At 35.3% G+C, this 18,201-nt stretch overlaps 1 protein-coding gene across 1 annotated transcript in view; it reads left to right on the top strand.

The window, feature by feature from the left end:
- Window positions 1–6,891: 6,891 nt before the first annotated feature.
- The window catches only part of LOC107684677 (UPF0606 protein KIAA1549-like), a 56,534-nt gene continuing 45,224 nt past the window's right edge, over window positions 6,892–18,201 (top strand). Inside the window, exons 1-2 of the mRNA XM_016481002.1 lie at window positions 6,892–7,049; window positions 8,430–8,595. Of these exons, the coding sequence (XP_016336488.1) occupies window positions 8,502–8,595 (94 nt within the window). The 5' untranslated portion in view covers window positions 6,892–7,049; window positions 8,430–8,501. The remainder of the gene's footprint in view (window positions 7,050–8,429; window positions 8,596–18,201) is intronic.

Raw genomic sequence — 18,201 nt, 5'->3', positions numbered from 1 at the left:
GTTCCAGGTGTAAGCGTTAGCCCTAAACGTTGTTTAAATGCTTCTCGTTTAGCGTGCATGAGGTCTTCTACATTTAAAGATAAAGATACTTGCCTGTGGTAACGAACCAAAGTCGTCATTTAAAGATAAGTAACTTTTGTTCTGGATAGTGGATATAATTATATATAGCGTTTTTACTGTACATATGCGTTTTAGTACTTGCAATCAATGCAACATCACTGATTTTAGGCTACATATGTCATAAAAGGGAGACTAAATGTATATCTTATGGGAAAAGCCAAGTATCATTCAATCAGTTTGAGATCGGGACGCACTATTTGTCTAAAAATCAAATAAAACATACCAGGTTTGAAGAGGTTGTCTGTTTACGGAAGGCTTGACTTGGTTTAGAAACCTGGGAGGGTTCGAGAAGGAGAGTCTTATTAGGAGTAGGAGGTGCTTGTGGATTTTGATGGGAACTGTTGGGAAAGCGAGAGGGCAAATTCCACATTTTTAATGAGAATAGCATGTTGGCTTTGAGCACGTTGGTAGATGCCGAAGGAGGCCGTGCAGCACGACTGCACACCATACTCTGATTTAAGCGCTCGTTTAAGGTTCTAAGAAGACCTGTGGGGTTTTTATTTTCATGTACACTTCGGGGTTTGAACTGCCCCTGGTTGCATGAGGATGTCTGCAACAACATGCATTGGAAATCAATATTGGCTTCGTATTTTTCACTGTTTGTCTTACCGTAGGAATCACTTATGCTACAGGTGTCAGTCAGTACAGAGATAACAAAAGTGTAGAAAACTGTGGGCCAATGCTTGTCTTTTTTTGCTGCTTATTTAACATCGATATGCTAGCCAATCATTTACACCGTGTCCTAACCATGTGCTCCGCAATAAAGCGATTAAAAAGACAAGGAAAGTTTATATAGTACTTTATATAAAATACCTTTCAAAAGTTTTGGGTAAGTTCGATTTTTTTTTTCTTTTTGTAAAGAAATTAATACTTTTGTTTAGCAAAGATGCATTAAATTGACCAAAAGTTGCAGTAAAGACACACAGAGATCATAATGAAAGACGTTGCTATTTTGAATAAATGCTGTCCTTTTGAATGTTCTATTCATCAAAGAATCTTGGATAAAAATGTATCTCAGTTTCCACAAAAATATTAAGCAGAAATAATAATAAATGTTTCTTAAGCACCAAAGCATCATATTAGAATGATTTCTGAAGGATCATGTGACACTGAAGACTGGAATAATGATGCTGAAAATTCAGCTTTGCATCAGAGGAATAAATTACATTTAAAATATATTCAAGTAGTAAACAGTTATTTTGAATTGCAATAGTATTTCACAATATTACTGTATTTTTTGTTAATTAAGTGCATCCTTGATGAACATGAGACTAAAAATAACCTCATAAAACTTTACTAAAATGTATTTTTACTAGTTTATCTAAGAACGGAAGGAATTCAAAATAATCAAAAGTTTACTTCAAATTTGATTCAAATTAATTAATAAAAAGGAAAGAAAAAGATCACTTCCATGTGTTTTTTTGTTTTTGCAGTGACCGGACATTTTTGATTGGCTGTGATTCTGATTTTTTATTCAGATTGGCTGTGGCAATTATGCGCCTGGTTAGGACAAAGTATTTTATTTTATTTTTTTATTTTTATGTCTTCTGATGGGCACATGCTTATGGAATATCAAATATATCCTATTCTGCCCTCACGTCATGCCACAGAACTTGCATTTGAAGTCGTTTTTACTTTGAGATGTTTCTATTTGATTGTTTTACTTTGCTAGGTATATTGTGTTCTCGTAGAGAGTTGATGTTCTTTATGTTATATGTCAAGCATCATTTGTTTGATTTCTGGTGGTCGATATGTAACTGTGATGTTTAGTATTCATATGTGGACCCTCGTCTGGTAGGAATCATAGACTTTGTCCATGTGCTCGGCCTAGATCTGACACCAGTTATGTTGTACCCAAGCCTTCGGTTTGCTAGCTTGTCAGATTGATTCATAAAGCTGTGTGTTATGACTTAGGATGCCAATAGATTTTTTTGTTGTTGTTGTCAAATATTTGTTTAAGCTTAAGTTGGATGCTCATTGAAGCACACAGTTGAGAAAGGCTCCTTCGACATTAGTCGCATAAAACATTCCATTCCGGAAGGAGCCGTTTCTGACGGCACTGATCTGTAGTCTCCAGTCTCTCTCACCTCACAGGGACCGGCCTGAACGACCAAATCTGGACTCCGCTTTTTTTTTGTTCTTCCCACCAAAGAATTTCAGCATGTCATTAATGCACAGACGTGTCCCTTGCTGTAATGGAGAAGACAGAGTGAGTTTCACTGACACTTGGAAAATGAAAAACATTAAAAAAAAAATACAGGTTAGATCAGGTCGGTGTCAGAAAAGAACCTGTAGATGGCAAAATAGAGATGACAAAAATAATGCACTCTCATGACCTGAGTGCAGTTGCTGTTAGCACAGTATAATCTATTGTTTTTGTACCTTTTTCATACTTTTTGTCAGTGTTAGTGAGGACAAATCTCCCATTTTTGAATCTAAGAGGATTTGTGTAAGAAACAAGGCCCTTATGTTTTTTTTTTTGTTTTTTTGTAGAAATGTCAATCCCACATTAATACTTTACTTCAGTTATTAAAGCTGCTGTGTGTAATTCTTATAAGAGTATAAACACTGAACATCGCTTTGCTTTCACACAGCAGCATTAGATCCACCAATGGTGTGCAATGTGGGCGTGGCTGTTAGTGCAACCAATGGAAAATTGGGGGTGTGTTTTGTTTTGTTTGTTTTTTCAGTTCTTTTTGGTACCTTTAGTGATGCATAAATTCCACATTGCAGCTTTAAATTTCAGCTTTTTTATTATTTTGGTTTTAGCTACATATGTAAGAATCGCATAGATAAATTAGTGTTTCAAATAATGGCCTGTGAATTGAATCCAGTGTCGTTACCGTTTATGAATTGGTCACTAGTACAAAATGAATATAAAATTTCAGACTAAACTATCTGATCAACACATCATGATTATGTTGGATTGCTCTGGCTAGTAATTTCTTTCACTTGATCTAGCATTGATTTGACCCAAATTTGAATGAATTTTAATCCAAATTATGCAGTTTGATGTGTTTTAACTCATTTAAATCATAGAAAGCTGTAGACTCAACAAATATATGAATTATGAACAAGTCAAGGTTGTTGTTTTTTTGAGATTCAGTTTGTCTCAACTGTATACATTAATGAAGACAATAATTTTAAGTTACCAAAATGCGCTAGAAAGAAGCATTAATGCAATTTACGATTTAGTTTTCCATCTTATGTCAAAATTCTGCCTTCTCTTTTATTAACTGCGCGTGACGCTTTAAGGAAGCGTGAATATGTATTGTATTGGTGATTTTGGGGGTTTTGTTTCACATTTAGCTTCATGAATATACAACCTACAATCAAAATCCACCTTCCGACGTTACAGAAAGCGATGGATTCCGCAATTATAAGGACTGAAAAACATTCCTAAACGCTCATTGCCAGTCAAACCCTGGATGGCAACCAAATCAACACTTGTAAAGCACATGATCATGAATTAACTCCAAGCTTGCAGAAATCACAATGGATTCTTGTTCTTTTTTGTAATTGAAGTGGCCACAGTACTTCCACAATTGTAAAGCTCCTTTTGTTCTGCTTGTTTTCATCTGATTTTTCTCTCATGTGTGGGCTGAAACGGAAGCATTAGGGGTTAATGCACCATTGAACTTGTGTATGATTGTGCTAAGAGGCCAAATATGACAATACGGCCATCTTCATATGTTGTTTTAGAACCCAAAAAAGCAAAACAATAATCGTTACGCCCAAGAACACTCATCGGTCAACTTTTTGTTGTTGTTTAATCTACAGCATAGTCTCTGTCAGGAGTGTGTATTACAGAGTGACATTACTACGAGCGTGTAAAACGTAACGTATTCTTCACACGTAGTTACGAATCACCAGTGAACACAAGTGAACGTATTTGTGCAGAAACGTCACTCACGAGTCGCCACAGTAAACCCGTTATGTAGCTGTGATGCACTGTAGCCGTTTGTGCAGCCATCGAAGACGTGAACAATTTTCTACTTGCACAGCTGCAAACATTCACAGTCAAATGTAAAAACTAAATATTTTTCTATGATGTTTCAAGACCTAAGAAAGCATCCGACCCCTGATTTTTGTCAATTGCTGTATGGTTTTCTCAGTAGTGTGTATCACATTAGTTGTTGTCAAAGCTATTGTGTGCTGCAGTATTTCCAGGTATACCTCCTTGTTTATTGTCCTTTTTTATTATAATTATTATAATTTTGCTTTATTGGGGATTTGAAGAAGTGTGATGTCTCATTATTTCAATCTGTTAACGTAGCATTATATGTACCCTGTACCTTAGGCTAATATTATTAAGTATGCTATGAGAATGGATATTTTACTGGCTTTATAGAATGTTAAAATGAATATAATAATGACAATAATAAGAATGATTTAACTCCTACAAATTGAGTACTTGCTACTAAGCGCTTGTGTTACCATTACAAATGTTGTGTGCTTCTCTTAATTTTCGTTGTAGAAAAAAAAAAAAAACCTGCGTGAATTTTATTAGGCTTCAACAACTAATGATAGCAGTGTAAATTCATGGAGGATTTTTAACAAACCTGGGGGTTATAGAAGAATATAGTTATTTTAATCGTTCTATTTACTAACTGTAGGGTGTGAAGGGGCTCGCGTCGTGGTGAACTATGTTATAGCTTGTTATTCACTGTTACTTTTGATCATTTTTCGGTCTCCAAGGTGAATCGAGTTATTAAAGGAAATTTGTATGCTCACATATGCATATTGTATATGTGTAGAAATGTAATCACACTTTGTCTTGGATTTACATTAAACTGTTAAGTCACGGCATCAGTCTTGTATTTTCATGCTGTCATTGTGAGTTTCTTTCTTTCTTTCTTTTTTTATATTACAAACATTTTTTAAAAGACTGCATTTGCGCACTCTAACCAGACATTTTAGAAACCACCAAAAACAATGCTGGTGAACCAAAGCTCATTACCCTTTTATAAAAGAATAGTAGTGTGAAGATTGGGGCTAGCTGTTACAGTAAGGGACTATATTTCAGTAATTATAAGATTTTGAGGTAAAAAAAAAAAATCGAAATATTCAAATGTGTATTTTCTCTAGCAGTGGTTTCATTCTATCATTTTGCATGTGATTTCATTATAATATTCATAATATTTTCAGGTGATATTCTCTGGAATATATATATATATATATATATATGTGTGTGTGTGTGTGTATCCTTTTTAAAATGTTTTGTGTGTGTTATATTATTACTGTATTTTTTCATAAAGTCATGAAGACATACTCTAGAATAAATATAAAATAAACTTTACTTTTTTGGGCTTAAACCCCTTAACTGTCACTCACATTTTTGAACATAGACGTGAAAGTGCACGATCCAAACTTCAATTTTTATAATTCATGAACGAAAACATTTTGTAACATGATCTTGATGTACCATTTTCATGGTAATGCAATGTTTGATTTTAAAGTGGGTTTCAAAGGATGAATTTTGAGATTTCAAGTTTTCAATTGATATATCATTTCTGATGATTTCTAAAGTGTGATAGAGAAAAAGGCAACAAAGAAGACTTTTTGTGACAAAGGTCAGAACTCCTGTTATGATGTAGATTTTTGAGGTGCACTCTTATCAAAAATTAATCTATTACTTTTCCTACATAATTTTTAATAAAAACATTGGTAAAATATCTATTTAGGAGTCTTAGACCTTTCCAACGATATATAGTTTGCCATGATTAGATTAGAATTTAATTGTAATATAGTGAAGTAAACTTAGGCGTCCCACCGAGGGGACGGGTGACAGTTAAAGGGTTAATCTGTTACAAAGATTTGGATGTAATTTATGTAATTTCTGTTCATATTGTTTGTGTACAAAAAATTGGGTTGCACTTTATTTTACAGTTCGTGCACTTACCTGCACTTACAGTGTACTTTAAGAAAGTACTAGATAATATAAGGTAACTACATAAATTAGGGTTAGGTTAAGGGTAGGTTCGGGGTTAGTACCTAGTCATTAGCCAGTTACTGTAATTACTATAACAAGTACATAGTATGTACATGCGGAACAGGACTGTAAAATAAAGTGCTACCAAAAGTTGCCCTCATGGCCACTAGAGTGTGCTGTGACATAACCAAACCATACATTCGTGTACAGAATCGTTTGATAATAATGGAATCTCCCTCACATGTAAAACCTTCCTAAACAATGTTTTACTTGGTTTAGGTTAAACTTTTGCAGCCACACAAGATCCGGTAACAAAATGCGTTGCCGTGAAACCCCAGACGCCGGCGGAGGTGTCAACCTAACCCTTATTACTGAAGGACGGCGCGGGGAGCCAATGACCATAGAGCCCATGCAAGGGACTCCAAATCCTGCTGTCAGGGGAGGATTTAGTGCAATCGTTGCATCTGAGAAAGTGAATGATGCTCAGACAGGATCCAGACACTTATGGAACATAAAGTGCTACCAAAAGTTGCCCTCATGGCCACTAGAGTGTGCTGTGACATAACCAAACCATACATTCGTGTACAGAATCGTTTGATAATAATGGAATCTCCCTCACATGTAAAACCTTCCTAAACAATGTTTTACTTGGTTTAGGTTAAACTTTTGCAGCCACACAAGATCCGGTAACAAAATGCGTTGCCGTGAAACCCCAGACGCCGGCGGAGGTGTCAACCTAACCCTTATTACTGAAGGACGGCGCGGGGAGCCAATGACCATAGAGCCCATGCAAGGGACTCCAAATCCTGCTGTCGGGAGGATTTAGTGCAATCGTTGCATCTGAGAAAGTGAGTGATGCTCAGACAGGATCCAGACACTTATGGAACAAAATCACCCGATGTGTCATGCAATTATGCAAAACAGAAGCTTTAATCCTGATCTGGGACTGGATATGGACGCTATCGATTTAGGACCGTTCTAACTGTCTGCTCTGACGGTAAGGAGTTGCTTTTCTAGGCTGTGCATGTGCTAAGTCTTTCTCTGCTTTCAAATAAACTAATATAAATCCGATTCAGACGTAAGGTTACGTTTCTAGACGTATATTTTGCAACTACAAGTTAACTCGAGTTAAATGCATCATCAATCAATCAATCAATCAAGTAGCGTTATATGGACGGTGACTGATAACGTTTCTGTAAAAAAGACTCCGTTATGTGCCATACAGCAACACATCTGAAAGAGTATGTTCTCTAGCGATTCTCAATAGATAGTTCAACTAGGTGTAATAACGACGAGAAATCATAAAATTAAAAACTATTTCTCTCATAACCATCACGAAACAGTTCCCGACTAGAAACCTAATCCGCGTGCAACAAGCGCGTTGACCGGGGCTTTAACGCACACGGATGAGTTCACACACCTTCACGTTGATTCTAAGGCATGCAGTATGTCAACGTTTAAGTTTTGTCTTTTGAAAGCTGCACATTATGCAAACAATGTTTGGATCTTGCTCTGTGAGCTTCGGTTCGTGTGTTAATGCACGGCAGAGATGTCCGAATCCTGAACGAATCGCTTTTGTGAACTGAATATTTTTAATAAATCTCTTGAACCGGCCTAAAATGATTCGTTCGCGAATCTGCCTGTCTGAATCGGTCCTGGCGGTTCTCGACTGTGCAATTCACCGACTCGTTTGAATAGAGACTCATCTTTTTCGTATATGTCCGAAGTGATATTAAACATTTTGGAGTTAATTGAGGATTTGATAAATGTAACAAAGTTACTTTAATAGTCGAATAGCAGAAATTACCCAAATAAAACGTGCTGGAAATATGCTTACGACTTGTATGTGTGACACAGACACATACAGAACAGACTGGATCATGTCTGCTTACAAACAACAAGGACTTTACAATTAACACACAATTATCTTATTCGTAAAAATGAAATAAATAGCCGTAAATACCTACAGATGACTTTACTAGAACGTTATGAGCGTTTAATATGTCTCGACTGGATGGCAAGGACCGTCACGGGATGACGTAACGCCGCCGTTATTTGAATCGGTTCTTTGAAACGAATTATTCAAAAGAGTCGATTCGTGGAAATGAGTCGGACAAGTTAAGGAACAAAGGAGCCGTGAGTTCCGCGCTCTGCACAAGCTCTTGTAGTGTCACTCAGTCAGCATGGCAATTCACTTTAGTGGTTAAAATCTCCAGCTGCGATTTAAATTTCGGTTTCTAGGCATGTGCAAGATGTCATTTGTTCGGTTTATGATTAAATCGTTAGATTTGGTTACGGGAGTATTCACGAAGTCGTGCTGAAAATAGGACTGAAAATGTGACCTATATAAGAGTGGTATTGTTTTCATCTGCTGCAGTTCACGGCGACTAGTTAAACGCGCGGATAATCTCACCTCGGATCACCTTGGACGAAAAATGAGTTTCACTAAATGGAGGGTCTAATGATGGAGGGACATAGTCAGGTCACCGCGTGCGTGCTGCTGATGTTCGTCTCCATGGTGATCGCTGATTCACCTGCTGCAGGTAAGTGATGTCATGCTCTGTTCATTTGGCACGAGTGATCAGTTTGCAGCCGGTAACTGGATGAGTTTATTGGCAAGATGACAGGAATTACGCCTTTTTGTGGGAGACGTTTAAAACTGCTGAAACGCAATGCAAAGTTTTAAGGACAGTGTAAAAACATTTTGGTAAAATTTACAGGCGTGTCGGATTCTAACATGATGACAAATGACTTTTCAAAATGAATACGGTCTGCACAAATCATATTTATCCTTGATTAGATATTGGATATTGATTGGAAACACAACAACAACACATGGTTTCCGTCCATTTTAGGCAGTGTTGGGGAAAGTTACTTTTAAAAGTAATGCATTACAATATTGCGTTACTCCATAAAAAAAGTAACTAATTACGGTATTTAGTTACTTTTTATGGAAAGTAATGCGTTACGTTACTTCTGCGTTACTTTTTCAAATCTGGACAGGGCTTGCTTGTTTGTTTTTAAAATAAAAAAGTTATATTTTTGGCAAATATAAAAGCCTTTTCACACCAAAAGTGAAATGAATAAGCCTCAGGCTGAAGGGAAAGTAAATTTACACCCGTACAGTAGAATGCAGAAGAAGACATTTCAACACACTTTAGCACTAAAAAAAGACACAAAGTTTGTCTGGAGTAAATTTTGCTTATTAGTATGGTTGAACTGGATCATCGAAGGTCAGAAGCAAAGACATTGGTTAATAGAATGGGATTAAATACATAAAGGATATTTGTGTTGTTTAACATTTAATTATTGCAGGTTTGCGTCATATTCTGAGTTGCATTATTTTTATACATTTTGAGGAATACTGAATCTGTTTTCTTTTTGTGAGTGAGATGAATTAATGCATATTCATATTTATTTTAGAACTACATTAACATCTGATTTCTCTCAACATGGGGACAGGAGAGCTGTCAATCAATAAATTGGAAAAAAAAGTAACTTGCGTTACTTATTTGAAAAAGTAACTCAGATATTCTCTTGTAAATTAAAAAGTAATGCGTTACTTTAATAGTTACTTGAAAAAAGTAATCTGATTACGTAACTCGCGTTACTTGTAATGCGTTACCCCCAACACTGATTTTAGGGTTAGGTTAGTCTATTTTTCTATCATAAGTCTGCTCACATTATACTGTATAGTTAGTTGCATTTTATTATTTGCATATTTAACATTGTTTTTCCCCTACTGTCAATTACTTTATGGGAACAAACCTTAATTTGACCTATTTTGTGGCTATGTAATTGCTTTACGGCTTTGCTTACACAATTCAAGTAAATATTTAAGGTCTTAAGTTGAATTTTCAACTGTAAGAGACTCATCTTTCAGAATCTAATTTTTTTAAACCAAGGTTGAAGGCGTCTTTTAGTCTTTGAAACTCTCATTTCTTAGTCTAGTCTCGTCTAAGGTTTTTGGAAATTCTTTAAAATGTCCACTTCAGTTAAAAAGCAGACCAGATCCTCTACAGTTTGTCAACATGATGACGAAAGACTACTTTTTCTAGCTTAGGTGGAACTTCGTCTGCTTTGGTATAGATTTACCCTAATCCATGTCACGGACTCTAGCTTGTTGTCTTGAAACCCAAGCAATCCCCTACATTTAGAGACAACTGTACTGGATTAATATAATTTTAAATAACAATTTAGGGTAGATTACAAATTGAGCACACTGACTGGTCTTGCCTGTATGTTGAGGACTTTTGGATTCAAAGAGCCCTATGAAGACAAAATAAGAACAAAAAACTAGGCTACTGGGAAAAAAAATCATGCAGCTAGATGCTTTTTGTTGGTAGAAAGAAATCTTTAGATGGAATTTGATTCATTTATATATTATAGTGATGTCCCTAGTGCAAACTCATTCATTTTTAAATAAATTGTGTTGATCATTCATTCAAGAAGATTCTTGTAGATCAGTTTTCAGAGTAAACTTGACTGCTATGTGTTTCATCTTATTACCCGTCCGTTCATGCTGAAAATCAATATATTAGGAGCATATAATTGAGTGAAGTGCGCAGTGTTGACAGTCCATTTATATCCATTTCAGCATATCGCAAAGCTGTATAAAAGGAATGATGTGGAATAGTGTTTATTTTCGGTGATACACTTCTTTGATTCTTAAAGGGATAGTTCACCATAAAATAAAAGTTCTGTCATAATTTATTCACCCTCGTATCAGTCCATACCTGCATGACTTTCTTTTGAGGAGCACAAAAGAAGATATTTTGATGAACTTTGGAAACAAATCAGCTGGAACAATTGGAACAACTTCCATGGTATAGACATTTGTCAAAATACCTTATTTTAGTACCACAGAAGAAAAAGTCATACAGTTTTGGAACAGCATGAGGTGAGTAAATTCATTTTTGGATGAACTATCCCTTTAAGACAGGACCATATCTCATATTCAAATCCATCAAAACATGTCATAGAAACCAGCTAAGTCAGTCTGTTGTGACAATTTATTCAGTCTCGATCTGTCACATTCAGAACCTGAAAGGATCTTGTCAGTTCTGTGGCTTCTCTGAAACTGAGACAGAATCCTAATTCTTGTGATCTGAGAAAGCCTGACGTAAGAAACCCTTGAAGGCTAGGGAACGATAGAGAGCATGAAAACGGGGTTAAGTTGGGCCAGTGCCTTTATTTAAAATATATAGGTAAAAATTTGTATTTTTGTCCAGAATTTTTTTTTCCATGGGAGCTGTCTAGTCTAGGTTCAATGAGTCAATACAAAGGTTATAATTATGCGTGTAGTCAATTACCACATATTTGCCAGTTTTTAAGGGAAAGGTCTCATATATCAGGCACATTTATATGATGCAATATAATTGCTACAGTTTATCGGCTGCTTCCATCATCTGCTAGCTCACAGCTGTTTTAGTCTGACTCCATGCATTTTGAAATTGCTCTGCAATTTTATATTTCATCTTGGCACTGTGATGTAGGTCAGACAGTTTTTTTCCCACTACATAATGATGGGAGAGGCTAGTCATAATTAACATTAAAGGCATTAAACAGATCTGTGAAAAGCTGACTGTGCATCTCGTGTTCTGAGCACATGTTGCTGGTTTTGAGCAGAAGCGGTGGTGGGCGGTAGGACTGTGTATCACCAGCAAAGTCACGATATGGTACGTATCACGGTACATAGGCCACACTACCGTACATATCACGATACGGGACTGCACTGAATTTCACCTCAGCAGAATTTAGTAAAACAGCTGTTTATTAAACACTGCATACTATAGGGCCATTGCTAACTATAGGCAGAGCAGGCAGTTGACCTCTGCATTATGAAGGGCCTCCATAACTGTACCACAGTACAATATAGGTAATGGCATATGTTTCATGTTTACATTGTGCACTCCCCACCAGGTACAATATTCTGATTGTTTGCATCTTGTTTTTAAGCCCATAAATAATAATGTACTCGTTCTAATAAATTTATATTGTAATGTACTCATTCTAATATATTACAATTATCTTAACATTACTGGTAGGTTATCATTACACAAATCAACACTCCTCTGTGACGATACATCGTCGTATCGATGTATCGGACACAGCACTAGTGGGAGGAGCCATCAAACTCTGCCCAACGATTCACAATAAGCCGTGCTAATGACAGTGAGTTTGTGTGTATACAAATTATGATTTATTTTAATTGTGGTTAAATTCCCAGCTCTCTCAAAGGGTGATATAGAGACAGCTTTCCTTGGCATAGTTTTCACAGCCTCGACTGTTGCTTTGACTGGCATCTAAATGATGTGGATGTACACATCATTGTACACATGTGAAAATTCTGTCATCAAAAATATCTTAATTTGTGTTCTGAAGATGAACGGTCTTACGGGTTTGGAACGACATGAGGGCGAGTAATTAATGACAGAATTTTCATTTTTGGGTGAACTATCCCTTTAAGCTTTTTTTTTTCATCAGAGTCCTAGGATTTCCACAGTGTGGAAAAAGCAGACAGAATCACAGAATCCAGTCATAAAAATGGAACTTACAGTACACAGAATTTAGTTGATTGGCCATGGTTTTTGATTATTAGAATTTAATTAAACTATTAAAATGGAATCCAGAAAATGAAAATGGAAACCACAGAGGAAAATAAAAAAGAATTCATGAGAAAAAAAATAAAAAATTAAATTTTTGTGGAACTTTTAGTATATTGTTGTTACATTGTATAAGATTCATGATTTCAGTTATTTAGACATGCTTTTTGATAACTAAAATGAAATGGAACCATTAAAATGGAACCCACATCACTTAAAACAGGATAAAACAGAATCCAGAAAATTTAAAGTGCAAAAAACAGAATATGGGGGGGAAATTTTTTTCACAGGGCTCTATATTCTGCACAATTTCTGGTACAGTCCAAAAAGATACTTGTGTGTTTTGAATGGTCATTGTTATGCAATTTCTAATTTGTTTTAAGTGGTTTTAAGAGTGTTCTGGGTGGTTATAAGTCTGGTTCCTTGATATATCTGAAGGCCCTTCAAAGTAAATCTAGGGGGTATTTGTCCACTTGTTTTATTGTCTGCCAGGCAAAAATTATAGGTCTGATTGCTTAGAGTGGTAATAACACACTTCTCACCAAGCTACACTGATTTCAGATTATTCATGTCTGTAGCACAAAAAGAGAAGTTATACACCAAAGTTTAATTTTTATGATTAAGGATGTGGATTTCTTCTAATTTATGAGCAATAGCATTAGTGATGATTTCCTTAGCATGCTCCAATAATGTTTCTGATTCAGAGCTGATTCACTGGGCCGCATGGATCCATGTGGCCCTGCTTTCCTCATGGCAGATAGAGATGGCAGATGTTTGCTCATGCCCATTAAGCTGTTAAAATAAGCATAAGCTTCAGTAAGAAACAAGCATTAATTAATTGGTCATGTAAAAAGTAGCCCAAGTGGTCCAAATCAGTGCATCCCAATAGAGTGCAACAGTGTTTCAGCAGTCTTGGTTGCAGAAGTATGTTTAGAAGTCCATTTTTTGGGACAAAGAACTATGCAGCACTTAATGCATTGTGAATAGCATAAACAAATGTACAATATACAACTTTTGATTTTTGGATGTTTATTATAAATATTAAATTTAACATGATGTTTATTGGAAAATAGTTCAATATATTCACTACCATTCGTCTGATATCAATGTTGAAAACAGTTGTGCTGCTTAATGTTTTTTTGTGGAAACAGTGATACTTTTTAAAAACAGCATTTATTATGAAAAGAAATCTATTGTAACATTATAAACTGAAAAAGAAATCTTACTGACTTCAAACTTTTGAACAGTATAGTACAATAATTTAATTAAGATTGCAGAGAGACTGATTTGGTTACGTTATTCGCAATGCTTCTTGAGAGTAAGCGCTCACCGTGTTTTGGTGTGGTTTTAGTTTCTCTAGTAACAACAACTCCTCTGATTGGTGGATGCAAGGCATTGCCTGCTTCAGGATTGTGGGTAGTGTAGTTCTTCACTGAGAGTTTGAAAATTTTTTTAGTTTGTTTGTTTAACAGTTTTGGAGCTCATGGCAGACCCTAAAGCTTTATGCATGAATGAAAATCTATTTCTTTATAGAGAAAGTGAAGAAGATTCTACTTCAATCCGACTGTTGTGCTCTATAGGGCAGTCTACTATAAATAAGCGCTTTTTGCAAATGGTTTTTAAAGAATCCTTGTGTTTTCTTATCACCAGTGGCAACCGGTGCATACAAGGATGTTCTTTAGGCAGAGATGAGAGCACTCGTGGACTCACGATCATGCAGGTGTAACCCTACTTATTATTCTTGTAATTGAAAAGCTCTTTCACAGAATTCACATCGGATGTCAGAGCCTCCTGAAGAACGTTGTTGAGTTTTTGGGATTGCGTGGAGCTCAGCGCAAAACTCCTGGCTAATTACAAGTGTTGCCACTTCTACAAGTGAAACCTTATCTGTGAGGGATGACAATGAGTGCATTCATTATTCATCGCCTCTAGGACTGGGAACAGATCAATACGCCAGACCCATCAAAAGCCACAGGAGCTGGATGCTGTGGCCACTGGCTGCTGGACAAGCGAACAAAGTCTCATTGAGAAACCGGGACGGTTGGATACCAGTTTCTTTGATGGTGAACCCATGCATTGCCGAGGAGGAGTTTGTGTGTGTTTGAAGGATACTAGTTTAGTTTGGACCACAGGGAATGCTTGTAGACAAGGTCATTTCCTGTAAAAGATAACTTCTTGCATATAAGGCAAACATAAGAGCGTCAAAATGAAAGCTATACAAAGATAATTAATGTTCAGTATACACCAACATGGAGTGGGATTTTGGATCAACCAGATTTAACACTCGGCAGCCAATGTAATATTGTTGGGCATCGCTTATAATTTTTGTCACTGGTTAAGACAAATACTTTCATAAATAAAGGATATCATTTTCGCGTTATGGTTTCGTGCTTGGTTTGCATCCTGTAAATATAAGATTTTTGTGACTCTTACTGTTTGTTTACATATTTTCTTTCATGTTAATTAGTTGTAATGAAAAAAATTTGTCCTCGTTGGAGTGAAAGTGTGCAGTGCTGTTTCTGCACCATTGTTCTAAGACATCTGCAAGTAATTTGGCCTTTTTTAGGGGTAAAACCCCTTTAACAAGGTAGTTTTCCACAGTCCCTTAGATTTTACATTCATAGACCAGTTCTTCTCATTTTATGGCCTTTATTGACGTCAAAAAAAGTCTAAACGTCCTGGTACGGTTTTTAGTGTATGTTTTTAGCACGTGATCTTGACAGGCTACCCGGCTTCAGCCAGCAAAATGTAAGAAAAAGTTATGATGATGTCATGAAGAGTTGTTTTGTTTGGTGTTTCACAAATTTATTTAGTTTAAATTTTTTTAAAGGAGACATCTTATGTCTTTCCTTTGTTTGAAAGTACAGTTTTGTGTAACCAGCTTTTGTGTATATATATAAAATAAATATTTCTGACTAATAGTACCACTGCTCTACCACTATTTACACAAATTGCACTGTTAAACTACCATTTCCAAACCAGAAACCTTTTTTGTATGTGTGTAAAAGCCTAGACTTGTGGTTAACACTTATTTCTCAGCATTTGTTCTGTAGAGCACTCATTTGAAGTGACACTCAAAGATAAGAGGGCTCTGTTTTAGTTTTTAGTCAAAGGAACTGAGTGAATGGAGGTCTGGGAGGTTGAGATAGCGCTGGGCTCATGTCAGCGACATCAAAATTCAACCGGGTCATTTTAGACCACCCATTCAACTGTGACCTCCACTACAGATCTATATACCGATATTTCATTCATCTCATTTCATTGTCTTTGTTTTGAATGCAGCCTTTTGTTATTTATACTTTACTGTAGTTTAGTATCATTTCTGGTTTTTATTACTGAATAAACTCAGCCTCATTAAATGTAGTCAAAGGCAAGGCAAGGCAAGTTTATTTATATAGCACATTTCATACACAATGGCAATTCAAAGTGCTTTACATAAAAGAAAAGAAAAGAAAAAAAAAATTTAAAAACTTTGAAAATGATTAAAAAAAATGTATTTAAGAGGTTTAAAATGAATTTAAGAAAACGATTATGCACATGCTGAATCAGGTCAAAAGTGTTTAAAACTGTTATAATTTATTTTGTAGTTTTGTTTTCTGCATTATCTATGTGAATAAAAGAGGACCTATGTGCGACATTCACCCACATAGCCATTATAATTGACTAATGTGGTCCCAGTGTTGTGAATGTTATATAGTGTTGTGAACTATAGTTAAGGTAACTGTGACAGCATGACAGAAGGCTGACATGGATGCCCATATTGCACTGGGCTCACATATCTGTACGGTTCAGCACACGTCTGGACCATCTCACTTTGAACAGATGGTTACATCTGAGCACAGCGGGGTTTATGGGGAATTAATTCATCAATGTAACATTTAATAAAATAGATTAAATCATTCATTTCAGAAAACCATTGGAATTTATGGTAGATTCTAGAGTATTGAAAAATCTCTTAAAGGTTTGGAATAATTAAGTTTGTTTTAATGTTTTTGAAAGAAGTCTCTTATGTTCACAAAGGCTGCATTTATTTGCTCAAAAGTACAGTTAAAACTGTAATATTGTGAAATATTATTTCAATTTAAAAGGTCTGTTTACTGTAATAATGTAATTTATTCCTGTGATGGAAAATCTGAATTTTCAGCAGTCTTTACTTCGGTCTTCAATGTCGCAGCATACTTCAGAAATCATTCTAATATGCTAATCATTCATTTCTTATTATCAATGTTTAAAACAGTTTTTACTGCTTAATATTTTTGTGATGCCCCAAACTTTTGAATGGTAGTGTAAGATTAAAATAATGATAATAATACCTTATTCAGAAAGGACACATTGAATTTATCAAAAGTGACTGTAAAAACATTTATGAAGCTGCTATTTTTTTAAATAGGCCTAGTAGATTTTTCAAATAAATGCTGTTCTTTTGAACTTTCGATTCAGCAAAGAATCCAGAAGAAAAATTAGCTTATTTTTTAAATATTTTTTTTACAACAAATGTAAGGAGCAAAAGCTGTTTTCAACATTGATAATAATAATAATAAGAAGAAAGTAGTAATAATAATAATAATAATAATAGTAATGATAACAACCATTATTAATAATTGAGCACCAAATCAGCATATTAGAATGATTTCTGAAGGATCATGTGACACTGAAGACTGGAGTAATGATGCTGAAAATTCAGCTTTGAATCACAGGAATAAATTACATTTTTAAATAAATAAAAATAAAACAAAAAACTGTTATTTTAATATTTAACAGTATTACTGTTTTTTGACTGGGAGTGAAGGTCATGGACACACTCGTATTGCTATTTTTCTGTTGAAGAATCGTGAATACTAAGAGTTTAGTAACAATAATACCATAAAAGCATCATCCTCAACCTTTTAAAATAGTAAATAATCTTTGTGAGAAGCAGTCAATCAGCAGAAGTTAAAAGCAGCTTGTAAGTGTATTTATTTCTTGTCTCAGTGTTTAGCACAGTTATCGTTGCTAGGAAAGTTAAATTAATAAAAAAGAAGCTTAGTTTACCGCGGAAGCGGTCGCGGCTGCGGTCGTGTGCAGACCGAAGAGTGTAAAGACCATCGATTCTACCGTGCGACTCCACCGGGCAGGGACACCGACCGGCAAAGGATAAGTATCGCTATTTATTTCTCCTCTTTCCTATTACTTGTTTCACTTCTGTTTCAGTTTTTTATTTCATTTCTTACTATGTGTCAGTAAGTTGTTGTTATTTTAGCATGTGTGTTTGGCTCAGTGTTATTTTTTTAGGATTACTGATAAACTAATGTAGTTTGATTTGTATTAGTTATCTATTTTAGTTTTAGTTACAGTTGTAGTAATGTTGTCATTTTATTAGTTTAGTTTTTTTATTATGTCTATATAGGTTTTTTATTAAGTTTTAGTTTTATTTAATTTGACTTATTTCAGTACTTCAACATACAAAATGGAAATGAAGTAATATATATATATATTGAATGTATTTATATACAGGTGCATCTCAATAAATTAGAATGTCATGGAAAAGTTCATTTCCCCTTATGG

This window comes from Sinocyclocheilus anshuiensis, unplaced genomic scaffold, assembly GCF_001515605.1.
Source record: "Sinocyclocheilus anshuiensis isolate Anshui unplaced genomic scaffold, SAMN03320099.WGS_v1.1 scaffold93, whole genome shotgun sequence".
Lineage (NCBI taxonomy): Eukaryota > Metazoa > Chordata > Actinopteri > Cypriniformes > Cyprinidae > Sinocyclocheilus > Sinocyclocheilus anshuiensis.
The sequence above is the reverse complement of the archived record's forward strand: the minus strand, read 5'-3'. Positions and strand labels throughout refer to the sequence as shown.